Below are 27,124 nucleotides of genomic sequence, written 5' to 3' on the forward strand. Positions count from 1 at the left end.
TGTCTCCTTCTTTTTTAAAGCAAGATCTGGGACAAGATCCCATAATGGAAACTCACCGTGACGCGGATCAGATTACGGGGTTGATGTGGGAAAAAAACCTACGTTTGAGATTTAAAGATTTCCCATTTCATGCTCCTGCTTACGCGCCCATGTCCCACTTCTATAGTGCTCCACTATGCAGCCCCTGATCCTGTTTTAGTCTCTATACCTTATATATGAGGACATGAATGTAATGTTAAAAATTGCATGTACATTCATCAGCTTCCTTTCTTTCTTTTGGCCTTCTTCTGGCCTTCCCTGCGGATACATTACACTGACTGGACAGCTCCTATATATGCCGAACCAGTGCAGCATAAACATTCTCCTCGCGCTTGCGTTCACATTTTGGTGGCTGCAGTCACAGGAATATATCACACTTTGGCTTGGAACCATCGGGCTGACATTTGCATTTCATTGCCGGCAACCTAAAGAAAAATGGTACATTTGAATACCAGACATCAAGAAGCTCCACATACATTTATTTTTTATTTTTTTGCATGTAACTGTATCAGTGGTGGAACAAGTATTTAGATCCTCAACTCAAATATAAGATGCAATATACAGTAACTCTCAGTTTGAGGATGTAGACTAATGCCCCAGAAAACTAAATTTGCAAATATTTGATTGTACTTTATGAGGTTAAAACTGTTCAGCAGCCAAGTTTTTTTACTGTCTGTTGAAACTTAGTTGGTAGCGTTTTAGGATGTTTGCTCATATTTTCATTTAAACAGAATCTCCGGCAGTCATCAGATTTTGAGTCAAATCCCATTGATAATAAAAAAGAAGCTGATGAACTAAGAAAAAATAATATCTTGGGGGCCTTTAACCAGAGAGCTTGCATTACAAATTGGCTGCATGGACTTTCAAACTATACGCTGTTAAGTTGCATTATGGGCTTATGCTGCTTTATGAAAGTGTAGATCCTTAACAATTATTTGATCAATCGATTAGTACGACAATTTAAAAAATAATAAAAAATAGACAAATAATTTAAAAAAACTAACTTTTTTTCAGGCAGCTTGCCCAAGATTGCTGTAATTGGTTTTATTTTCCCTAATTCATAATTTGTTTTGTTCCTTTTTCTTTGTTTTACATAATTTGAATTGCATAATCTTTGACTTTTTGGACAATTTGTTTATTGAGGTACAATCATATGAAAAAGTTTGGGAACCCCTCTCAGCCGGCATTATAATTGACTCTGCTTTCACAAAAAAAATATAAAAGTGGTATGTCTTTAATTTACCAGGAACAGCTAAGTACTGGGATGTTTTCCAAACAAAGATTTTTTGAAAAGTAGTATTTGGTTGTATGAAATAAAATAAAATGTGAAAAACTGGCTGTGCAAAAATATGGGTACCCTTGTGGTTTTGTTGATTTTAATGCCTGTAACAGCATGTAAAACTGATGACTTTAAACACAAAGTTGGTTGGATTATGTTGTTAAGCCTTGAACCTCATATAATTGTCTGTTTAATCATGAGAAAATGTATTTTAGGTGCCTAAATGCAAGTTGCACTTCTCTTTGACTCTCTGCTGAAGTGAGACAGAATGGGATCATCAAAACAGCTCCCAAAAGATCTTAAAAACAAAGATTATTCATTGTCATGGTTTAGGGGAAGGCTACAAGAAGCTTTCCCAAAGGTTTCAATTTTCAATTTCGACTGTAAGGAACGTTGTCAGGGAATGGAAGGACACAGGCACAGTTGCAGTTAAACCCAGGTCTAGCAGACCAAGAAAAGTACAAGAGCGGCATATGCGGCGGATTGTGAGAATGGTTGCACACAACCCAAAGATCACCTCCAAAGACCTGCAAGAACATCTGGTTGCAGATTGTGTATCTGTACATGGTTCTACAATTCAGTGCAATTTGCACCAAAACATCTGTATGGCCGGGTGATGAGAAGGAAGCCCTTTCTGCGCCCACGCCACAGATACAGTTGCATGGAGTATGCAAAAGCTCATTTAGACAAGCCAGCTTCATATTGGAAGAAAATGCTTTGGACTGATGAGACAAAAATTAAGTTATTTGGTCTTTATAAAAAGCAGATGTTTTGGTGCAAATTGCGCTGAATTGTTGAACGATGTACAGATGCACAATCTGCAGCCAGATGTTCTTGCAGGCCTTTGGAGGTGATCTGTGGGTTGTGTGCAACCATTCTCACAATCCTCCACCTATGCCGCTCCTGTTTTTTTCTTGGTCTGCCATGCCTGGGTTTAACTGCCACTATGCCTGTGTCCTTCCATTTCCTGACAACGTTCCCTACAGTCGAAATTGACAATTGAAACCTTTGGGAAAGCTTCTTGTAGCCTTCCCCTAAACCATGACAATGAACAATCTTTGTTTTTCAGATCTTTTGGGAGCTGTTTTGATGATCCCATTCTGTCTCACTTCAGCAGAGAGTCAAAGAGAAGTGCAACTTGCATTTAGGCACCTAAAATACATTTTCTCATGATTAAACAGACAATTATATGAGGTTCAAGGCTTAACAACATAATCCAACCAACTTTGTGTTTAAAGTCATCAGTTTTACATGCTGTTACAGGCATTAAAATCAACAAAACCACAAGGGTACCCATATTTTTGCACAGCCAGTTTTTCACATTTTATTTTATTTCATACAACCAAATACTGCTTTTCAAAAAATCTTTGTTTGGAAAACATCCCAGTACTTAACTGTTCCTGGTAAATTAAAGACATACAACTTTTATATTTTTTTTGTGAAAGCAGAGTCAATTATAATGCCGGCTGAGAGGGGTTCCCAAACTTTTTCATATGACTGTATATACGTATGAGGAAAATGTAGCCTACTCTTAAGTGTCAAAGGTTAGCAGCAAGTAATGACGTCACACATTTCATCATTGTATAAAACGATGTTATATGAAAAAAATCTGTTAACTAACTGGTGACATCAGCAGTCAAACTGAGACAAAACTGGGAAGAAGCATAAAACAACGTAAAAGTAGCGTAGTAAAGTATTGCAATTTCCACCACTGCTTCACATACAGTACATGGATGGTCCATGTTATTTTTTTTTTCATCCGGGGCAGTTTGTGCAGGAACTGAGGCACTCATCCAAGTGCAACATCCAACCATCCGTCAAGGTGACGAGCCAAAGCTGTGTCTGTCCGACATCTGTCACACGTGTCAGTTAGGGAGGTGCGCGGCCCCCTTTCCGAGCCATTTGATTAATCTTTTGCTAAGCTGTCGTTTGAGTGATACCAGCAGGGGAATAAGTGGCTCACAGCTCCAGCTGAGGTCCAGGGGTCCTGCTTTGAGCAGCTGCTCTGGGTGTTTGATGGAAGGTGATGGCAGTTTATCACCTCCTGCAGTGTGGGAATGGGGGCGAGATGTAATCAACAAAAAAAAGGGGGAAAAAAAGTGCTTACTGTGGTTATCGCCACACTATGCACTTTAAGCATTTCTCTCCCTACCCATCTCCCACTTCTGTTGCCAAGTTGTTTCCATGGATGAGAGCAAAACAATGCTCTTCTTCTATCAGGCGTTGTCTTATTTTGGTTGGAGGCAGTGAAACGGCTTATAATAGAACCAGCAAGCCTTGTTGGGTGACAGTGATTGTGAAAGAGAACGGCTGTCATGCATGTGAGTGGGGGGGGGGAAGCAGCTGATAGCCCCAAAGGTGTAGGCCTACACTTTGTACGGTTTAATACAGATAAGCCTGCCTTTGTAGTCATGGTTACTGGGTTAACTGAGAGTGGGGAAGAAAAGTGGAGGAGAGTTGAAGGTGTGTGTGTGTTGGGGGGGGGGGGGGGCTGTCAGTTTTTAAAATCCAGAGCTTAAAGGATAACTCTGTGTAAGGACCATGTTTGGAGAAGTCACAGCCGTTCTGGTGCAGGTCAGCCAAGGGTTTTTTGCTGCAGGAATTTCCCAGTGTCCCAGACGAAAAACCTGCCGTGTGTGCTGTAAACACAGTGTGATATGGGTCTGTTTACCATCCCACCTTGAGCTTTTTATTGCGTCTCATACTCGTGTTGTGCAAACAGAATCCACCGTCCATTCTCCAATTTCATTCTAGCGCATATACATATATATCACACATGGGACGTATATATATATTCTGCTGTTCCTCTGTCTAATATGACCAGGTATAAACATTGTCTCCATTGTAAACAACAGATCATAATGTGCCGTCAGAGCTAGCTGGGCTCGTCTTCACACGGCTTATGTCAAAGGGCTAAAACTCCTTTTACAGGAGGACACGTGACATTTTATCAGAGACGAGGTCAAATCTTAAATTGTTGAGAATAATCTCAGCAGATCTCGTGCAGCCGCGCAGGCATTGAAAAATGCAGCAGCTAGAATGTGCTGCGAGAGTTTTATTGGAAAAGGAAAAAAATATATATATCGCCAGATTGTACGGAGCAATTTGAAGTGCCTTATCTGGAGTGACATAAACAAATTTGCTCTTTTATACTTTAGAATTCTTGTTGTATCTGTAGTGTGTGCTGAGAACTATGGGGTCGGTGCTGCGGTGGGATAAACATTAAGTGTGTGTTTTTCCTTTCTTTTCTTTTTTTGGGTCAAATGTATTGTGTTCCTCAGCTCTGAGCTCCCTATTACTATAATGTCCCTCTTACAGCAACAGATACTGCCTGATTGCAGAAGCCATGGAAGTTTGAACTGAACTATCTCATCATTCTCAAAATTCCTTTTTGAAATAATCTAACAAAACCAGTACACAGTTACAGCAGTGACATATTTAGTACCTGGAGGCCCTGTAGGCTATTTCGGTTGAATTTCCATCCTGTGTGTGTGTGTGTGTGTGTGTGTGCTCACGTTCACACCTGTGTCTGTCATTAAACAGAGATCAGTGCCAATATGTGTGTGTGTGTGTGTGTGTGTGTGTGTGTGTGTGTGTGTGCAGCTTGCTATTCTGTGTTATATTTTTTCCTCTAAATGGCGTCCTCAGCATGAACACATAAAATTGGACAAATATCATAGCACACATCAGGGAAGATGCACACAGTGCGATTGTCTGTCTCTCTGCCATCACTCCTTCCTCTTTAAATAGTCTTTCAATAGCAACAGGCTTCCAAAGACTCACTTATAGGCACAGCTTTGCGTGGTACATGTATACATATGAATACATTATATTGTAAATTTTCTATCACATTTTATAAATATGTCTCTTCTTATCATTGTACAAAGTGAAAATGGAGTATAACAAAGTGGACTATGATCCGTGTACAGCCAGTTTCCTTTTTATTTTATTTTTTTGGTTTAAAAGTAAAAATGTTATTTAAAATCTATAAAGATATGACTATAATGAAAGTGTTTCAAAGAGAATATGATTATTGAAGTAGAAGGTATAAATATATGTGCATTTCTGAGTGGATTATTACCTTAGAAATGGAGGATGGAGGAGAGGATTCCAGGGGATTTCAAGAGTGACTTTTGTGGACAGAAAAAGGAACAAAAAAAGAGCAAACCTGTAAAACCGGAGGAGGACAAAAGCTACATCTCCAAATCTAGTTTCGATGTGCACCCAAAGGCCCTTAGGCTGGGGCTTCATTTTGATATCACCCGTGGAGTTATGAGGAATTCACACTCACCTTGGGAAGAGGCTCGTTGTCTGCTAGCTTACTGGACACGCTTTATAACTTTTGCAAATTTTAACTTCCCATTTTTTGCTTTTCTAATGTTTTTTGGGTGGAGCATCCAAAGTGTAAAGGGGGTTTGAGTTGTTTGACACAATATGAGCTTCAAGGGTCAAGATTAACATGTGGATTTAACAACAAAAGACAAAAAAAAATAAAAAATATCCGTAGCCTGCTGCAGGTGTCAAATGTACATACAAGTGTTCATTTCTCATTTGCTTATGTATGTAGATGTTTTAATGTGTACTCACTTCACTGTGGCTTGTGGTTCTCTTGCAATAGGAAAAAAAATATCAATTTATCAATCTATTTTTTGCCTTGTATATATCTATATGATAATACATTATATGTAATTCAGATGTGGTGCATTTGAAATGTACATAACACGTCTTTAATAGCTACTATCTGAATGTTTCCCTCCCACCCTAAGATTCCCTCATTTAAGCTCCTCCCCCTCCCCCCACTATGATACTTCCTGTACAGTAACAATGGTATTGATTTTCCTTTTTGATGCATTCTTGATGATTATTTGGTTCTGGACAATGAATCTGAGTGTTACTATCCACTGGCCACCTATGGAGAACGTAAGATGAACAGCATTACGTGGTTTACCTTGTGCCATATTCTCTCAGAATGAAATTCAATTAAAAATATATCAAAACGCATCGAACATTTGTGGAGTTTGATTGACACACTGAAAAGACATACATCTATTTTTTTAATCATTTTTATTTTCGGAAATGTAACGGGGGGGAAAGCAAAAGGACATTTTAACTCAAACTGTGGACTACAAGAGGGAAGACTTCCATTCTTTACAAAGTGTGAAAATCAATGGGTAAAAAGCTGAGGTACAACAGAGCAGCAAGATGAGAGAAAAACTTAAAAATGGTAAAAGTTTGCACACTTTTGCAGTCGCTAATTTCATGCAGCCTCCAGAATTATCTAGCTATTGTTTACTCTTACTGGAAATAATATATCATGTAGCGCGGAGTAATTGGGGAGGGGGATAGTGTTACCATTAGCTTAAGCCACTTAAGAAATTTGCAAATGCACAACTTTTCTGCCAAAAGTGAAGCTCTATACATCTTCACTTAATTAACATGGGCACACTGCTTCATTGAATCGGGCACGGACCAGAGGTTTCCAAATTAGAGCTATGCTACGCGACTGTAAAACAAATCCTAACCAATTTGTTTCAGAAGAAAATAATCCTAGAAATAACATCATTAGGTAAGGATTCATTATTTGTTCCCTATTATATCTCCTATCGCAACATACACATTTTTTTTAATCAGGTGCTACAAAGAAGAAGAAAAAGCAAAACATATTGTAACTAAACATATTTCCACTGGTTTTGTCAAAAGCTCTAATAGGCTCCTACTGTCAACCTACAGGACATACATAGAGGAACCGTGTTGAAATAGGGCAGTGGACGTCTTTCCAACACTCTTCCTCCACCGGGACAAATTAACCTCATTGGTCCATTTGGGTGCGATCTCGCTTCTTGCCTTCCTTCTTTTGCTTCTTTGCATCTGGAAAACATAGCAAAAAAAACAAGGAAAAGAAAAAGTTACAACCCCAACAGTGTTTACCGAGATAATTCTCCCTGCTGGAGGTTGTGTGTTTTTTTTGAAAATCAATTAATCTCATTGTGTCCATGAAGAGCACAGATGCTCCGATTCACACTGTAATTATCAACCCGTATGAGTTATAATTAGTTTTTTTTTTGCATGCGGTCCCTCCTCCCGCTGTCTCCTGGGGATTTTCTTTAGTGCGCCATGAAAACCCGATTTATCAAACTTCCCCGCAACAGTGGACAGGCACCTGGCAGCCACGCCAGAAGTGTGTCCAGGGCTTTTTTTGCTCTCCGCTCTGGTGAACCAGAAGGGAGCAAAAGTTTGGCTATAGCTAGCTCCTGGCAAACTGTGTGTTGGACTGTCAATCTGCACGGCCGTGTGTGTATCTGCTCTTCTGTATGCATGTGTGCCTGTCTTTCAGTGTAACATTGTATTATTTGTGTCAGTGAAGATTTGGGTTACATGTCGATATTGAATTTTTTTTCCGTAGCAACATGAGACAATGCCTTGCCAAATAGGCTTTTTAGGTGAAAGACAGTTTGACATGTCACAGTAGGAAAAAGCAAAGTTGTCAAAATAACAATGAAAGGACCATGGTTGAATTCCATTTCAGGGTTCAGAGGTTATTTAAATAATGCCTTACAGCAAACGTGCCCCAACCACCTAAACTGAGATCAAGAAATTAACGAGACCAGAGTGTATTGCAACTTCAGACCAGTTGAATTGCTCAAAAAAATGTAGATGTGTGTTTTAAAGCCTAAAGTATAGCCTGTTAGGTTCGACAACCGCTGGACCCAAGTGCAGAACACAGAGACAGGGGACTGGAGTTGGAGTAAGGAAAAGGGTTTATTTGAGCAGACCAGGGACGAGGCAGGGAGCTCGGGGCTGGTTGATGAGTTGGGAGCTTCAGGCTGGAGGTGATGACCCACGGAACACTGAAGCTCAAAGTACGATATGGCGATGACTGCAGGGAAATCAGCCCTGTGTTCCGAATCGCATACTTTCTATTATTTAGTATGGTAGAAAAAGGATTTAGGATGTCCCGATTTGTGGCCAGATTTAGAATGGTTAGAAAGAACCGGATGTCTACTACATTCGGCCAAGATTTTTAATGTTGAAAATAGCATCCTATTTTGGCAATTCTGACCCATAATCCAGGGCGAACCTGAAGTGACGTCACATCAACGGAGCCTCCATATGAAAACAAACGGGATCCGACGGATGTAAAAGCAAGAGGCAAGATCAAGGAGCAATGTTGTGATGAAATAAATAAGTAAAATTATGTCCCAATTGTATGCCTACTGCATGCTAAATAGATTTGTTTTATCATCAGATGTAGTACAGGTGTCTTTGAAGAGGAGTTGATGAGCTGATGCAGGCCAGGTGTGAGCAATTGAGTGGTGGCAGGCCCAGCATGGAGACAGACAGGGGGTGTGGCAGACACAGGGGCAGAACACACAGCACAACTGCCGTGGTCATGACATAGCCATCGTTAACATTGTAGGTTATGTCTTTTTATTACCACTATTACTATTAAGAATGTTGGTAAATAACAGCATGTATATTGTGCTTGCAAATTCTGTACCACTGCTAAATTCATGACATGTTGAACAGAGACATCAGCCTCATGGTTAATCCACATCCCTTTTGTTTGGGCCAAGTACCTAATCCATAGCTAGTTCTATTATTCTGCACTAACCACTGAATTAAGATCCTCCTGCATTGCTTTTGGTAGGTTCACAACCGGCCAGCCTTACACACAAACTAAAATAGTTTGTGAAAAATTTAAATCAGCACGTTTTCATACCAGTGTCTTTTCAGACGTGAATAGAAGTCACGTAAAAAAAAAATTTAATTAACGTGCCTGAAATATCAAATAAAAGTGAAGTTCTATGAAAAAGTGTGATGATAAATGAAAAGACTGTGAAAACCTGAAGAGATAAACAAATTGATTCTCAAAACACCTCAACAACTTCCAAATCCTCCTAATGACACACTGCCTGCAAGCTGTTCTCCACAGCTACAAGGTATATGCTCTGTCAATTCTTCAGAATTTCAATCAAGTTTCAACCTTTTAACATTCTGAATCTGCACTCTACGCAGGGACCTGAGAAAATATTTTCTTGTCTCGGTTTGCAAACTCGCCAAAATGGAAATTGTTCTTCCGTCCCGTGTGTTTCCTTGTTTTCATTTGTTTTGGATGTATTCTCTCTCTCTCTCTTTCTCTATCGCTCCCCCTGTTGTTTCCGTCAGCACATTCTGCTCTCCAGGGAGAGAGATTGAGAAAGGTTTTCACTCTGTCGTCTGTGCTCCGCATATGAGAAGGTTTCTCTCATAACAGCCTCTACGCAGCATGTGCACATTAACACAACGCCGCTCACTCGCTTCCCTGCCCCTCTTGACACACTCATAATCAGACCGTTGCTCTCGTATCTGCCCCCAGCCAAAACAGTGATTTTTAAAAGCAGAATCTGACCTTTTGACATTTGAGTTTTGGGAGGAGTACATTTTCCTACTGTAGGTACAATTGTAAGGTACTTTTATATTTCTTTCTTGTACTTCACAAGATAAGGGAAATAATATACTCCACTGAATGTATTTGACACCTTGTAAATTTGCGGGTTAAGATTTTACACGCACAATAAACCATGTCATAAATCATAATGAACTTTTATAGATCAATCTACCCAACAGTGCATTAAGTAGATCAAATTAGCTCCGTCTTCAGCAGCTAATGCATTATGCACACATTTAGCATAATATGCAGAACTTTTGTTGCAAAAGAAGATCTCATCGTTTTACCAGAGTGAAGTATTAAATACTTCTTCCACCACTGCTTTTACAGTATTTTACCACATGAGAAAGCATATTATGCCGTAGAAGTAGTCATTTTCCACGCACCCCTGTGGCCTAGAGGTTAAGCATCCAACCATGAATCCCTGGTTTTTATCTGGCCCGGGCATTTTGTTGCAATATATTCAGCATATATATCTTTCTGCCCACTATTTCTTTTTTTGCACTGACGATATCCATCTTTTTTTAATAAATACATGAATAAATGAAGTGAGGTTTTGTCTTTCTTACGAGAATATATATATGTGCACAATTATTAGGCAACTATTAGTGTGCAGAATTATTATGCAACTAAATAAAAAAACAAAAAATAGAAATTTCCGACATGTAAAAAAATAATAATCGGTGACCAATATAGCCACGCTTCTTTTCAATAACTGTCACAAGCCTTCCATTCATGGAGTCTGTCAGTTTCTTGATCTGTTGACGATCAGATTTTTGTGCAGCAGCAACCACAGCCTCCCAGACACTGTACCGAGAGGTGTACTGAATTCCTTCACTGTAAATATCCCTTTAAGCAGGGCCCACAGGTTCTCAATAGGGTTTAAGTCAGGTGAGGAAGGGGGCCCATGTCATTATTTTTTCATCCTTAAGGCCTTTACTGGCTAGCCATGCAGTTGAGTACTTCGATGCATGTGATGGAGCATTGTCCTGCATAAAAATCATGGTCTTCTTGAAAGATGCAGACTGTTTCCTGTACTGCTTGAAGAAAGTATCTTCTAGAAACTGGCAGTAGGTTTGGGAGTTGATTTTGAGGCCATCCTCAAACCGAAAAGGTCCAACAAGCTCATCTTTAATAATACCAGCCCATACCAGTACCCCACCTCCACCTTGCTGGCGTCTGAGTCGAAGTGGAGCTCTGTTTCCGTTACTGATCCAGCCACGGGCCCATCCATCTGGTCCATCAAGAGTCACTCTCATCTCATCAGTCCATAAAACCTTTGAAAAATCTGTCTTCAGACATTTCTTGGCCCAGTCTTGACGTTTCAACTTGTGTGTTTTGTTCAGTGGTGGTCGGGTTTCAGCCTTCCTTACCTTGGCCATGTCTCTAAGCACTGAACACCTTGTACTTCTGAGCACTCCAGGGAGGTTGAAGTTCTGGAATATGGCAGAACTCGAGGATAATGGGATCCTGGTAGCTTCACGTTTGATTCTTCTCAAATCTTTGGCAGTTAATTTGCGTCTTTTTTTCTTAATACGTTTCTTGCGACCTTGTTGGCTATTTGCAACAAAACGTTTGATGGTTCTGTGGTCACGCCCCAATATCTTAGCAATTTCAAGAGTGCTGCATCCCTCTGAAAGACTTTTTAAAATGTTTGACTTTTCAGAGTCCGTTAAATCTCTTTTTTTGCCCATTTTGCCTGAGGAAGAGAAGCTGCCTAATAATTATGCACACCTTGATATAGAGTGTTGATCTCCTTAGGCCACACCCTCACTCATTACACAAATAGACATCACCTGGTATGCTTAAATCCAATAAGCACTTAGGTTTATACAGCTTGAAGTTGGGAAATATGCATAAAAATTATGATATGGCCAAAATCCTCATTTGCCTAATAATTGTGCACACAGTGTAAATAGTGTTATCATAGGGAAACAGACACTTACACAGCTAATGCAAGTGAGTTCCTTTTTATTATAGATTCATGTATTTTGAAATTTTAGATAGTTCTAATGGCCAACACAGTTTTGTATTTTTTCATGCATTTTGAAACAGTGCAGGGTCTACCTTTGACATTTAAAGAAGACCTTCATTCAATGGTTTGTCAGTTATATTTAGGGCAAAAGGATCAGCCTAAAATAAGGCTATCAAGGTTAGGTATTTGTATGAGAGTTAGGCCCCTAAAGCTATAGTCCGTAACTACTGTCAGACCCCTGAGGAATCCTGAGAAATTACAACAACACTGCTGGCGCATCTACATGACGTAAGCCTTCGGTGATCATGCATGGATTGTATACCTTCTGCTGTCTGTCCAGGTTTTTTCTTAGCAGTAGAATCAAACACTGAAACATTTCTTGGGCGCTACTTGGGATATTTCTGAGCTCCTGCACCAGTGTCGAGGACGACACCAGTTTGTAAACGCTGCCATACTGGGAAATACAGAGAGATTTTTGTGCAGCTGATAGGCTTGATCAACTTTGTGTCAACTCATTTGGAAATGGCTTGGATCTTATGGAGATTTATTTATACGAAAAAAGTACGCACTATAGCTTTAAGACTGCAAACCTTCTTGTCTTACCTTCGAGGTTCCTGCAGCTGCTTTCTTGCCTTTGCCGGGCTAACATATCAAGTGAGTGCAATCATATTACTCTGTGTGACTCTAAATGAACATCTGTAGTTTAAAATCAAACACCACCTGTCTGTGCAGAAACAGAATAACAAGCGGCAAACTAAGTCATTCAAGGATGCCAGATGTATCTCCAAAAAGCTTTTTGTTTAACCTGAAATTATTCGTGGCATCCAAACACTCGCTCACTCGTGTCTTGCTGAAAAAGAGGAGGCGGGCGGGGGACCTTGAGCTTTCTACAGGCATTCATAACTGTTTCATTCCTGTCACTCTTTGTTCTCCCTTTCATTTGGCGGGTCTCTGTGTTTCACCTGAGGTTTTTCTCGACAGCAAAGACAAGCATATGTGACTCTCTCGGATGGCTCCCAAGGCCCCTCTCGGCATTGTCTCCTCCAGAAGAATCTGCAAATGGCAGCTGCTACCTCCGATCAATCATGACAACCCACATGCAGTCACGGTGAAAACCCTATCTCCCTGAAAAGCCAAGGTGGGCTGATTTCAGATTCGGGGCCCGGGCAGATCTCTAGTCCCAGCCGGTAGGATTAGATAGCCCTGTCTCTCTCTCTCCATCTCAGAAATCGGTGGCTTCGGTTTGACTTTGTTTTCTTTTTCATAAGCCCTGTGATCCCGTTGCTGTGGACTTTATCTGTAGCTATTCCCTGACACACACACACACACACACACACACACACACACACACACACACACACACACACACACACACACACACACACACACACACAGAAAGGAATAAGCCATCCCCCATTCCCATACACACCTCATTGTGCACATCACCCCATTTTCACTTCTCCCCAGTAACCTCTTTGCCTACCAGGGCTTATCTTCCAACTGGCAGACATGGGAAATCACATCACACAGTATATAGTGTAGCCCAGATAGCTAGTCCTTCGCCACAGCTGCCTACTATACACCTCAGCCACAGCTTCTCAGCTCACACTTCTCGGACTGTCCTTCCATATCCACACATCTGGCCTTGATTAGAATCTACACTCGCAGGTATACACAAGGTTGCACCCGTGGCTGAAAACCAAACACATTTCACGCAACCACCTCCACAAAATAATGTATTTTATTAATTGGACCTCATGTTTGACTTTCCTTATTGATTTTTCTTAGAATTCATATGCCATATGCAACTGGCATAAGTGGTGATTTAATTGATTTTGACCTTGTTCTTTATATTCGCAATATATGCGGATTGATTTCTTTTGACATATTCATTTACATTTTTTAAATGAAACTTTCTACATCGATATGTTTGCATAATGAAACATAACGGATTACATTTTGAAAAGCAGTGAGTGTTATGTGGATGCGTTCATGCATCTTCTAAAGTGATTTTAATTGGACCTCATTCTTGACTTTCCTTATAGATTTTCTTGAATTCCTATGCCCTATGCAACTGGCATGAGTGGTTATTTAATTGGTTTTGACTTTGTTCTTTATATTTGTGATACAACCCTTAGACAACATTACTCATACCAGGATAGCAAAAGAGATCAAATAGAAGTTTGCCTGTCTACAAGTTAGCTGCAGTGTGAATGTGAGGGTGATGGACACTTCTAACCATCTCTACTCTCACCTATTGCATTATGGAACAGGCTCCATCCCCAGCAGCTCCAAAACGCTTAAAATCAATATAGAAATCGAATGGCATGGATGAATGGACGTTACACAACAGGTGTTCCAAATTAAACAGCTAAATACATCCGATACGTCAGAATTCCCATCATTTGTTCCGATTGGTCTGAGTGCTAAATGAGTGCTAATTCTTCAGGGTTCCGAGTCTTCGTCCCATCAACTTGAATGTATGTGATTAGTGGTCATTAACTGAAACAAGTGACCCTGTTTTTTCCTATTTCAAATCCATTTCCAACTCTATACTATACATAATAACAGTGCAATCCTTTGCTATACTGTATTTTCCGACGACAAGTACAGTACAGTTCCTAAAAGAACATGCTGTCACTGCATTTATGTGCTACCGAGTGAAACACTCAACAGACTCTGCCTTTCAAGTCAAATAGAGATTGTCATAAAATCTTAAGACAAACAGTAGAGTAGACAGACTTGAAACACTTGGCAGCTCAAAGTGTCTCAGCAGTGTTCACACATTGTCTTATCATTGTGATATGGGGCGTCACCAGACCGTGGCCTGTTTGATGGAGTGACCGCAAGGTTAAGCAAACTCTGTGTGCAAACCCTTGTGTGTACACATATCATCTGCCGAGCGTGATAAGGGGCCGCAGTTTATGACCATTGCCAAGCGATTCCCCACTCATTATGATCCTGTTTGGACAATGGGACATTCACACTGGGTCAGTTACATCCTTGTTTACAAAATGAACAAAGGCCATTGGCTCATTCGGAATGAATTGGGTGCCTCTTCTTATCACCAGTTTTACACAAATCTCTCAAAGCAAGCAGTCAGTCAAATATGTTATGTGCGTGTAGGCTACAATATTATTTCAATCATTTGAATCTTGTGGTTAGACTGAGTTCTTCCGATAACTGGCCATTTCCCGTTGAATGAGGGAAGTAGTAGAAAGACAGAAAATAAGCTCCCTGACTGCAGTTTATTTGACGTGACTGAAATAAGCTGAAAGCATGTAATTACAGCTGAATAGTGAGTTAACCTTTTACCCCCTGTTTTAAAACTGTCAATCAGCACTTCAGCTTAGCATTTAAGTAGGTGGATTTCCCTCATGCTGATGCTAGATTGAATATGGAAGTGAATTACGGCGGGTATTGACGGCGATTAAAGTCCTTTGGAAGGGTTGGTTGGATTTGGCAAAGTTACAATCAGGCTGAGTTGTAGCAGGAGAGAGGATCAAGAAAGTTCATTTTCAAATACACCTTGAAATATATATACTTACTGATACCATTTGCATCTAACTAATTAAATAAAATAAAGTTACTAATCGAACATTTCCACACATTGTTTTCCCTAAACTCTGCACTGTTTATGAATGTCCATGAACAATGCTCGTAAAAATACAATGGAGTGGGTGAATTTAATTAAAACGTTATTAAAAAGAAAGGTAGCGTAGTCGCTTTAATATATTGTATTGTATAAACACACTTATCTTCTTTCGGGGCAGGCCAGTCAGTTTTTCCGAACTGTGTGTTGGCAGACTGCAAATTAATGAATCATGTTGCAATCCATCATGTTGAGATTTAAATAAAAGTAGCACTCATTAAGTTGCGGTGCTGTTTAAATGCATTACGGTAATGTGATTACTTTTTTTTACTCACGTTCAAGCATAATGAATTACAATCGGAACTTTAGTAATCAAGTCATAATAACTGAATCAAGTACAGCGCTGTTAATTCAATAATGTGGGGCAGCAATGTCTTACTGGAGTTTAAGGAAGAGTTTGAGGGAGCGAGAACAATGCAATTTCCCTGTCAGGTAGTAGCATGGCAGTTGATGGTTAAATAAATACATCTAAAGATTCGTCTAGCCGCTTATTTCTTGTTATGATTACTTTATAAGTGAGTACAATATAATTAGCAATCGCAAACATTTGTCAAGTATCTTGTAGTCTACAAGCAGTCGGATGAACAAAGCCCTGTACGGTTGGTTGAAGAGCCATGCAGCATTTGTTTAAAAATGTGTTTGTTTTGTGTGTACCCTTCTGAGAGTGAACAGTAAACTATCATGTCTTTTGCCTAGGGCCATTATTTCTGTGGACATGGTGATTCATCAACAGGACTTCAGTGATGCAGACACATGCTCAGCCTGTCCGGCCAGAGTTGTACGTATGATTTATCCCCCATCCACCCACTACTACTATAGCATACCTTGCAGCTTGGTCTTGGGGATTTTCCCACAGGGCTTGGAGGCTGTGACGGTGGGGGCGCAGGTTGCATCCATAAGCGCTCGCTTCAGCACGCCCGTCCTGTTCTTCTTGCCCGTCGCCAAATCGCACTCCCCCCAGGCCTGGAAGTCGTACTTGCATTCCCCTGTTGCACACACACACACACACACACACACAAATAAATCAGATACCTAATTAGGGTTCTATTGTTTAGTGAAGAAGTAGTACTACATCTAAGGACCTGTCAAGCAGAAAAGCTGTTAAAAATGACACGTTGCAGCTTCGATGTATGCTTTTTTAAAAGGCATGTCAGTTGAAATCAGTCGATGAAACAAGCCACTTGAGTCCAATGAACTGTGCATCATACACTTTGAATGGATTTACCCGACTTGGCTATTATCTCCTTCCAATCAATAGGACCTCTTCTAAATCTACAGTGCTGAAATGTCTTCACTAGGCAGTTATTAGGAAAATAAAAGATGCTTATAGCTTTGTGCTCATGATGGGAACAGATGGGACTTCACAATCACATCTTTGTGAGATTTCTTATAATATTTCCTATATGATGAAACCTCGCTAGCAGATGTTTCAAATAAAAGAACAGCCTGTTCAAACACCGGCCTGATTCACTCTTCGGCAGCAACCACAAATAAAGTTCACATATGGGCTTTCAGTTGATATGCAATTTCAAAGACAGAGTCAGCGATTCTGGAGAGTGCTTGTCAAAACATTTGTTGTCAAAATCTGAGAATATCTTCTCACGATCCGCTACCTGTCAGTTGTGCCATGTATAAAAAAATCAAATTTTAATACACAACGGGAATGTTGCTAGCTACGGTGGTCCCCCTTTGCTTACGTATACTTTGTTTACTTACCAGTTTACAGAGCCTAGGCTATATATTAACACTGGATTTCCTTTTTGTCAGTGCACACACAAGCGGAACATGTGGAGATAGTCACTGATTCGTTGAAAGCAAGCAGCAGCAGTGGCATGTGCAAGTGTACTGTATGTGTCCACGTCTCGTACAGAATATCTCCTTCCATTATTCTTTTGCCACTCTATCCGGGCTCCCTTGAGAGTGTGATACTCATTCCTGAGCTTGCACTCGCATGAAAGAGGCAGACCCCTTGTCACTGCCTCTGATATCCCAGGATGCTCATCAGAGCACGGGAGGGTTCAGGAGAGGAGGGACGGAAATTGGTGAGAGTGTGACAGACAGGGCCCCATAGTTGCCAGAATCCCACAGGGACTTTCCCCAGCATCCAACTTTAAAACCTTCCACCTCTATAATTTGCCTGAGAGAGAGAGAGAGAGAGAGAGAGAGAGAGAGAGAGAGAGAGAGAGAAAGCTAACTTGTTGTAGAGAGAGAGAAAGAAAGAGAGAAAGCTAGCTTGTTGGCTTCTGGGTATTTTGGCAGGCAGCCGATGTCCTCTTTAAGGTGTCACATACAAGTGGGCAGGGGGAAACAAATTGTTGTGCAAAGTGTGAACACACCCACTCATCAGCAACCCCTACATCCAAACAATCTTATATGTGTGTGAATAGATTTCAGATTGGAAAGATTGGCGTCAGGTCTATTGTATAGAAACACATTAACTTTGTTGGCCACCATCCTTACCTGCTCCACACAGTTGTTGTTTTTTTTCTAGGTCATGCTCCTAACAACCATGGCTATACAGTATTGCGCACACCTACCCCCTTCTATTTGGAGCACAACATTTCTATTCTCCTTGCATTGTTGTGTCACACTCCTGTGAGTTGCAGAGAACAATTTGGCCCAAGTGCTGCTTCAAACCGCCGCTAACCTACTTTTCACTTCTTTGTTCTACAGAATTTTTTCAAGTTTTAATGTTGTTATCAGGTGGAACAGTTTTGCCAGATTAAGTCCAGAACGACTGAGAAAAGCAAATTTTTATTGTTCTTAATTTACCCTGCCTGGTTAAATAAAGGTTGAATAACATTTTATTTAAATTGCAGTCTAATTCCAAACATTTTGTGGGGCATAAGCATTAAAGTTACACTGTTCATTTATCTTTTTAATTGTGAAATGATTCCCAGCCTATGCAACACAAGAAGGGGACACTTTGCATTTCTTCCCCATTGTCAAGAAACGTTCTACGATTTTCGAGGCCAGAGGCGTGTAACTATTACCACTTCTCCCAAACTTTTGCAGCTATAATCTATACAGCCAGTTAGCGGGACCATTACTTCCTGCAGTGTGTTCATCACTCGTGACAGGCTCATTGCAGAGCAGCGGCCTCCTGCCTGACAGGCCTTACTGGGGGAACAAAAGCCCCTCAGGCTTGTCACTGCAAGACATTTCGGCTGCGACGGCTGCACAGCCCGAAAAGCAACTGGAAAAGTCGGATGATGATCCCTGTGTTTTTCATTACAATGTATCGCGTCCTTGGCAGACATTCCGGTTGTTACTCTAATTAGCTAGCTTACTCATTCTCATTGTGAACATTGGAACCATTGTTTGCGTGAATGACGGGCCAGCATACATCATGTGGTATGGGGCAAGCCACGCATTTCTCTAGCAGAGGTTGTTGTAGATGATCTAAATACTATTCAAAGTGACCTTTTTAGTATCCAGCCCCCAAGCAGCACCTTATTTTCATATTTCTACATATTCTGAACGGTCCACCCTTACCACCAAACTTCTTCTTCCAGTTGCAGGGGATCTTGCAGCGTTGGGTCTTGATGGTCTGCTTGCAGTCGGTGCCGGTGCGTGTTCCCTCCCTGGTGCCCAGTCCGCAGTCGCCCTCGTTGGCTACGCACACGCTCCACTGCCATTCCCCACAGTCTGACTTACGCTCCTTCTTTCCTGTAGGACAACAAACAATACGCAGAGTCGTTAACCTTCTGACATCATCGCTACAGATGAAGTAGATGAAGAGTTGATGTGCCAGTTGAAAGTAGTGCAACTTCTATAGGCCTAACTACATGATTTATATTTAAGATTTGTGGCCTTGCTAGGCTTGTTTTTAAGTGTCAAGTCTAACGGGCCAACTTTTAAGTCCAGTCCCTCAGCCAAGACCCAAACTTTCACTTCTACAGCTTTGCAAACTCGAAACTTGAATCTTAGTCAAACAGGAAATGGAAACTGCTACTTGCAGAAAAAAGGCTGCCCCTCTTGGGCTTTTTCAAATTATTCCAAGGCAGATGTAATGGGTTTTGGTGCTTGTGCTAATTTCCAATGCAAATTAACTTTTTCTTGAATTTAAATAAGGCTTAAATGTGGTTTTCTTTACCCAAGTGGGAATCATCTTCATTTTGCGGTTCTTGCAAGATATTGCTATTTGTTTCTGGTAAATTCTCAAAGGAAACAAATTACTTCAGCCCTAGAGGCTATTTTTTCATTTTCATATATTGTTTTGAGTTGTGTGCAACTTAAAAAGTGGTTAAGAGAGACATCTCTCACAGTGCAGCCATTTGGTTGTTTGTTGCACTGTTTTTCCCTCCACTTGGGGAAAAGTTATTTTGATGTTGATACTGTTACTTCTTCATTATTAATAAAAGTTTGGAAATGCCAAGTCATATTTTGACAAAAGTGAAAGCTATAGTGCGTAACTTTTTAATCTAAATCAACGGTTACATTCAAGCCATCAACAAACGAGTTGACCCAAAGGCAGCGTTTACAAACCGGTGTCGCCCCCCAATATTGGTTCAGGAGCTGAAGAAATGTTTCAGTTGTTGATTCTACTGCTAAGACATCATCTAGATGCACCGACAGTCTTGTTGTTATTCCACAGAATTCCTCATGGGGGTCAACAGAAGTTACGCACTATCTTTAATCACTTAAGATGGTTTTGATTCAAACTTTCTGTAGATGAAAGAGTGTGAATGCGAACTAAACTTTGCGTTGTTCACCTTGTTTTTCTGCTTTGCCTCCTTCAGCCGCCATCACTGTCAGCACCAGGAGCGCCATCACGGCCACCCGTGTCCACTGCTTCTGTCCATTCATTCTGAAAGAGAGACAAGACGATCGTTACAGATGAACCTTGCTTTATGTAAAAAGTGAAAGTGTTGTCAGTATGTCCTTAGATCAGACTTTCGATTGTGCCGATTTCTTGACTTTTGGGAACACCTCAAATGTTCTTCCTGCATTTCAAACATTCAGCTGTTTTGACTGATGAAGAGGAAAGTAAAAAAAAGAAAGGAATAGTTGTCCCAAGTCCCATGAGACAGACAATAGCCTGGGGGGAATTTCAATCCCCTCATCTTGGTGTCATTTCCACTGTGCTGGATTCCAATATCAACATTTGTGATGTCTGCACCGCCAACACACTGTCAGTCACGGCTGTATTTGCTGTCAATCTCTGAAACCTTGTCACGGGGAGATACAGCCACCAAAACAAAGTTGATTTCATTTGTCAAAATTCTTGTTTTTCTACCCACTGCAGTCTAAAGCAAAGCAAGTGGAAAAGCTTACCAGATTCAAAATTACTATGTGGATCATTTGTTTTCTGAGGTTTAATTTGAAGGTCATTACAAAATGTTCAAGTATTGGGCGCTGATACTGATCTTACCCCGTGGAGTTATGGACCACAATTGGCTGGAGAGCAATGTTTTAATCAAATTCCATTATTCACTCCATCGATTGATGGCTGCAATGACCCACAAAATGCAGCAATGCAGTTTTTTTAATTGTTATTACACATATACGACTAATGTTGAAGTCACACATAGGAAGTATTCTAGCATCTGTATTCACTGTTGGAAAAGCAGAGGCTTGTACTTTGAGACCTTTGTCTTTTCAGTGCAAACAGATTTACAGAAATCTACCAGAAAATATTACACCTGCTGCAAAAAGCGAGAAAAGAGCAGGACAGTTGGGACATCTCTATTATATTGTGACCTTACAATGCATTGTCATGACAAAAAATGTAATTGGTTTTCTGTGTCTTTCTATCTTGTTTGTTTTTGGCTGGTTTAAGTTTTTTTTTTATCTAACTAGGCTCCCATATACTATGAGAATATTGACTTTATTATTTGAAACTCCAACTGGTTGCTGAACAGCAGAAAGCTGTTACTGTCACTATCACCAGCGTAATGCATTGTGATCAAACATATTGCAAAGGACCCACTATCCACAACGTTCCTGCCTTTTTTTCCTCCTTTTATAGAGAGAGAGAGAAAGAAAGGAATACTCTTTCAGACAGCCCTCTCGGGGCGGAGAGACAGCATGAGACGGGAGCAATTACCTGGCTGTCGCCAAAAAAGTTCCTCTGTGCTGGAAATTCCTGTAAAGAGCTTGAGCCTGGCAGGAAAATAATATCCATTTGTCATATTTAATTAATCATGAGCTGTCTCCAGCCCCCCTCCCCCTCCCCCCCACTCTCCCTCTCCCCACACACACACACTCCATTGAGTGAGGAACTTATATTCCCAACTTTTCGTTTGGGAGAAAGTCAGCTAAACTTCACACGAGTTAAGCCTCAGTCTGTTTAGAAGATGGACAACTTTAATCATGAATTGAACCTTGTAATAAATAATTAGATGTCATTGTTTTGCATTTGACCTTGAAGACAATGTCTTCCAGTAGCTCTTAGACACTGTTAATGAGCCTTATGGCCACCTCTTTAGTCTGTGCAATGAAAACTCGTCTAAATCCTTCACACGATTGATTTTATAGATTTCCGTACATACAAACCATGTTTTGATTAAATATGTAATAAACTTGTTGGTTTATTCTGAAGAATTTAAATAGAGTTTTGTCCTTGTATGGGTTAACAATGGTGACTTTTATTGGCACGATTCTCTCACGACACACCTCACCACATCCTCACGTACAACTGGTTTTCCTACTTACATCGGTAATTTGTGAAACATATCGCAAAACACATTGATGACAAAATACTAATAAAATCCATATCCTTGTTTTCTTATGATTAAAAGAGATTCCAAACTATACTTCTCCTGAAAAGGAAGACACAAAAATGTAATTCCAAATGTAAAAAAGTGCCTACAATGAGTTCTAGGACTTTGAGAGAGGGAACCAACAAAAGCTCACAGATACAAATCTTTTTTCCAAGAGAACTGCATTTTTTTAATGATAAGAAAGACTTCAGTTAGTCACACGCGCTGTGATCACTGATAGGCTCTCACATTGAAGGCATACAAGGGGCAAGGGTTGGTGACATTGAATGAGCAGCTCCATACACTAGGTTAAAGGAAGAAATACATGCGGGAATTCAACTGAATTAACCATTTTCCCCTGTATTGGAGAATCCTTGGAAACGACAGGTTGAAGTGGATTAATGTAATGAAAGTCTTTGCCAACCATGTACCTATTTCCAGAGCATGACAGCACCAATAATGGATGGGTGGATCACAGAATTTAACGATCAGTTGGCAGGCGTTTGCGCTGCCTGTGTTACGCTTTGATAAGAAGAAGTGTTAGGGACATTTACTTGTGCTTTCCCATAAATGCACTTCTGCTCCTCCTTTTTTTAAAGGTGCACTATGTAATTTTGGGTGTGTCAGAGCAGCGAAAAATATTCTCACAACTGATGAACAAACAGGAACATTGGTTTGAAGTAAGAAAGCTATCTTAAAAGTAACTGTTTCAAAGTTGTTGTTTACAGCTGCAGTGTCCAAATGTCTTACGTTTGGTAGTCTTGCAAAGCCAGACCAAACTACAGCAAGTATACGTTTGGTTACAGGTGCCTCAAAATAATTTAGTTTTGATGTATGATGAAATAATTATTTAATCCTAAGAATTAAATGTAAAGAAAATGTTTTTTTCTTTTTAGCACAACTTTGTAGCAGTTCATGTGGCAACCTGTGACTTCAGAGTCAGAAACTAACCTACTGTACCCTTGGCCTCATGGAATGCTGACAATTTGAGCCATCAATATTTATTTACAAGCCATCAAATTGGCCAAACATTTATTGTTATGTTCTTTTTTAATTAAAATTTCCATAAAAAAAAATTAAAAATCTAATCAAGGACAGCATTGACACAGAAACAATTGAAAATTCCTCCAAACATCACAGGAACGGGACGAAATATGATTCTCGGGAGACATTAAAAAAAAAAAGCAATTTAGATATGTTAATCTGTCGGTATTAAAGTGGGAGCCGGCCAAATGAGATCACATTTAACAACTGCTTGCAACTATGGTCAGACACACAGGGTGAATCTCAATACAGGGGTTGCGGTCTACGAAGGCTGCATTTGAAGACCGATTGCGTCATAGCGGCGCGCAAAGGTTGTTCCATTTGCAAGGCTCCTCATATGCGGCCGAGAAATGCAGCCTTCGTTTCACGGTTTTGAAGGCTGCATCAGATGTATCCTTCGCGGCCCAACATATCCCAAGATACATTGCGTTTTTTTCAGAGATGGCATAAAATAAAATAAAAAATAACAAAACAGCAACGTGTTGCTCCATCTTCTTAACTTTTATCTTCCTTTCTTTTTTTCTTGTACTTTTTTTTCTTTTCGTCTGGTAGGCAACTTCTTTTTCTTTTTTCCTCAAGGCTGTTTGAAACAAGTCTGTTTCCGTTGGCAGCAATCAGGGTTGCTAGGTAGCACAGGAGCGGCGAGTCGTCACGCAAGGTAACGGCTTGTTACGCAAACCGGAAATGCTCGTAAACAGAGCGAAACGGAGACCTGCGGAGACCATCTCGTTTATCAACGCTTGTTAGCCTTGGAATCGGCCTTCACAGGCTATGGCCTTCATAGACCACAAGACCGCGTCCTTCCAAGGATGCGGTCTCTGTAATGGGATACAGCTATAGTCGAGTCTGAATACAGATATCTAGCAAAGTTCCCCACTGAGCTACGACGGCGACTAGAGAATTGAATGTTTACCATCCTCACACCGTGGGCGTTCAGAAAAGCATGAGAAAAAATCCAGTGTCCAGTGTGGCTCATGAGCAAGTGTGAATTAGTCCTATCAAACCCTCAATTTGCCCCATCGATCCAGACGCAGCTGTGAGTTCCTGGTGATGGGGATGGAGGAGGAGGAAAGCCAATACTGGCCACAAATCGATGGGGGTTTCGGTGACTCCTTATAGGCAAATAAACAGCAGATGCAAACCGCTCTTCATCCGTCTCCTCTTACTCATTAGGACTGACTTACTCCCTGTCCATTACATAAAGGAGGATCTGTTAATGCTACCACAAGCTTTGTTTGGGTCTGATATGAAGGCAGGACGCGATCGAGTAGACAGTGCGGGAATCAAAGAGAGAACGGTTTAATGATTCATTTAAAACGGTCAAGAAAAGGTGGGTTATTTGCTCTGCTGGATGAGTGGGAAACAAGATTTCCACTATTATCGCTCACTGAAGAATAGATTTTGGTTACTTTAATTTAAAAGATTAACCTACTAATTCCAGTGTTTTAATCAGATTATTTTTCTAAACACATTTGGGTATCATATAAGTTAGCGTGGTCTGGTGGGTTAATGATTTACACAGATATTATCATGAAACACATAATGTTTTTGTCGCTGTGAACTAACATATAAAAAAAAATCATAATTTAACAAGCATTATCTAAAAATGCATCCAGTATGTATTGGCAAAACTCGAAAAAGCTATAACCAATATTCTTTTTATAATAACAATGTATAAGCTATCATCAAAAAACATAGCTAAAAGATAGGACTCACACTCGCACATAAAATTAATATATTACTGCTAGATGTGTAAATAGGCAAACGTAGAAAGGAGATATTTCGACAGTGAACTTGTTTCTGCTGCCCCCAAGTGGCCAAATAAAACCTGTCAAAAATTTGCTTTTGAAAAATATAAAAAATACCCACGTTCCAAAATATTTTTTTCTAAATTGATTTTAGGATAAGCACTGATAAGCTCTCATGATTATATTCAACTAAACACCAGAGGGTGCATACTCTATCCATAAGCATACCCTTTAAAAGGGGCTCTCTGGGAATAGTCACTCACCATGGAGTATTGCCATTATGTACTATTCAAAAAGAGCCCATGAATTGATCTGAATCTTCAGTGATTAAAGAAATGGCAGGTACCTACATAACTATTGCTCTACTTAACAAAGCCTGTAACAGGGGACACGTTGCTCCTATCTCATCTACAAAGTAAACATTGGGATGGCAGCCAAACATGATCCATGATGTAAGGCTTTTATATTGCACAATAGTGAACAGGCCAGAAGAAGAAAAACACAATCCCCCATGTGGGTAATGTGCAAAGGAGAGAGTTTTGGGGTAGCAAAAAGCTGCTGCAATAAACACGTTTTTGTCTAGTTCAATACGCTTTTTCCCCAGTTCTCCCCGTAGCCTTTCCGTCTCTTTTCATAGTCCCATTCAGTTTTGAAGGTAGATTTCACATGAACGTGCAATCGGAAGGACAAAGTAGTTTAAAGTCTCACACACCCACAGTTCTCTTGCAAGGGATAAACACTACAGCCGTGGATGTATGAATGTGGATCAAATTTCCTCAGGCTATATGGGTCTTTTCCCAGTGCAGAAATAGACCTGTGAAAGACTTAACTGACCATCTTCACCTATCTCTTCACTATCCCGAAGGCAAGCTTTCAACTCGTAGGTCTTTGTCCTAGTATAAAGGACAAGCCTGGAGGAAAACACACACACACACACAGGCTTACCAAACAACAAAGTCCATAAAACAGGCAAGGAGCACTGTATCTTTACAATTCATATGTTTTTGATGCAACCCGTCCCTCTCATTGGACTCTTTTCTGTACCCTTTCAAATGGAATTCTGGAATTTGCTGTACAGTGCCCCGACCGTGTAAGCTCAATAGCAGCCAATTACGTACATACTACATGTTACATAAAGAGAAGGAGCCAACGTACCTATCACATGAGTCTGTCAATTGTTGCATCTTTCGGCTTATTGTTTAGCTCTACGGCTTTTAAGCATTGTTTCTTGGTGCTGACCGTATTTTATCATATTTGGAGTTTTGGTCTGAACCATTGTTTTTGGTATATCTAATGATTTTTTTCAAATGTTTTCAGAGAAATCTCAGTTGGGCTGATGCCTCTCTCTTGCAAAATGTATAACCCTTACCTGGTAAATAAAGGTTAAATCAATAAAGATATTGACTTTAAAAAACATCTCAGATAGAAATGCCATTCACTGTGAGGATCATCTGTGTTCCACAAAGTCATTTCAGATGCAAAAAAAAGGGGGGGAGAGGGGGTGAAATATTTTTTGTTTGTTTACCTTCAGAGACAGACAGAGAGAATGCGGCAGAATGTCCTTGGGAAAAGACACAGGAAAATCCACCTTCTGAGTGACTTTACCATCTCAGTAGTTTTGATTTTGAAGAGAAGCGAATGCCTCACACTCACCTAGACACAGGGCATATTGAGCGGATTTACTTGGGAGATTCTCTGCCCGTCTGTTCCTTGAGCTGAGCTTCTGAGAGATTCCAGCACAGATACAATGAGAAGTGTATTTAATAGAGGACCAAGGAGTGAGTGTGTTTGTGTGTGTGTGTGTGTGTGTGTGTGTGTGTGTGTGTGTGACAAGCTGACAGGCATGTAAAGTCAAGCACGCAGCTCCGATATGCAGCTGAAAAACAGCATATGAAGGGTTACAGGAATATAGATACATATGCAGTGTATGGTAAATCATGCTGCTCAGTGCAATAACATCAACCTTTAGGAGGCTTGATAATGACTGCCATTGAAGACAGAGAAGCATTTCTCAAGGGGCCGTCGGACGCCTTAATTGAAGGAAGCCGCCATCTCTCATGTGTTTAGGTGCCGATGATTACGGTAAAATGCCACACATTTCCTGACTTGTGTTTGGTTAAAGGTCAGACAGTGGGGGAGAGAGCGTGTGGAGAAGGTCCCCGCTATCTCTCAGAACAGGCCTGGAGGAGCCCCCAGGGAGGCGTGCTCCGGAACAAAAAACAGTGTGTGTGGCACTGTGTGTGTCTGTGTGTATT

The 27,124-nt window shown here is 40.5% G+C and overlaps 1 protein-coding gene across 1 annotated transcript in view; it reads right to left on the reverse strand.

The window, feature by feature from the left end:
* Positions 1–7,127: 7,127 nt before the first annotated feature.
* Positions 7,128–27,124, reverse strand: part of ptn (pleiotrophin) — a gene marked incomplete at its 3' end in the record, with an annotated part of 45,774 nt that continues 25,777 nt past the window's right edge. Inside the window, exons 2-5 of the mRNA XM_080051499.1 lie at positions 20,089–20,183; positions 18,869–19,042; positions 16,198–16,359; positions 7,128–7,186 (exon numbers count right to left, since the gene is read on the reverse strand). Of these exons, the coding sequence (XP_079907625.1) occupies positions 7,128–7,186; positions 16,198–16,359; positions 18,869–19,042; positions 20,089–20,183 (490 nt within the window). The remainder of the gene's footprint in view (positions 7,187–16,197; positions 16,360–18,868; positions 19,043–20,088; positions 20,184–27,124) is intronic.

This window comes from Ammodytes marinus, assembly GCF_949987685.1.
Source record: "Ammodytes marinus genome assembly, chromosome: 22".
In the NCBI taxonomy this organism is placed as follows: domain Eukaryota; kingdom Metazoa; phylum Chordata; class Actinopteri; order Uranoscopiformes; family Ammodytidae; genus Ammodytes; species Ammodytes marinus.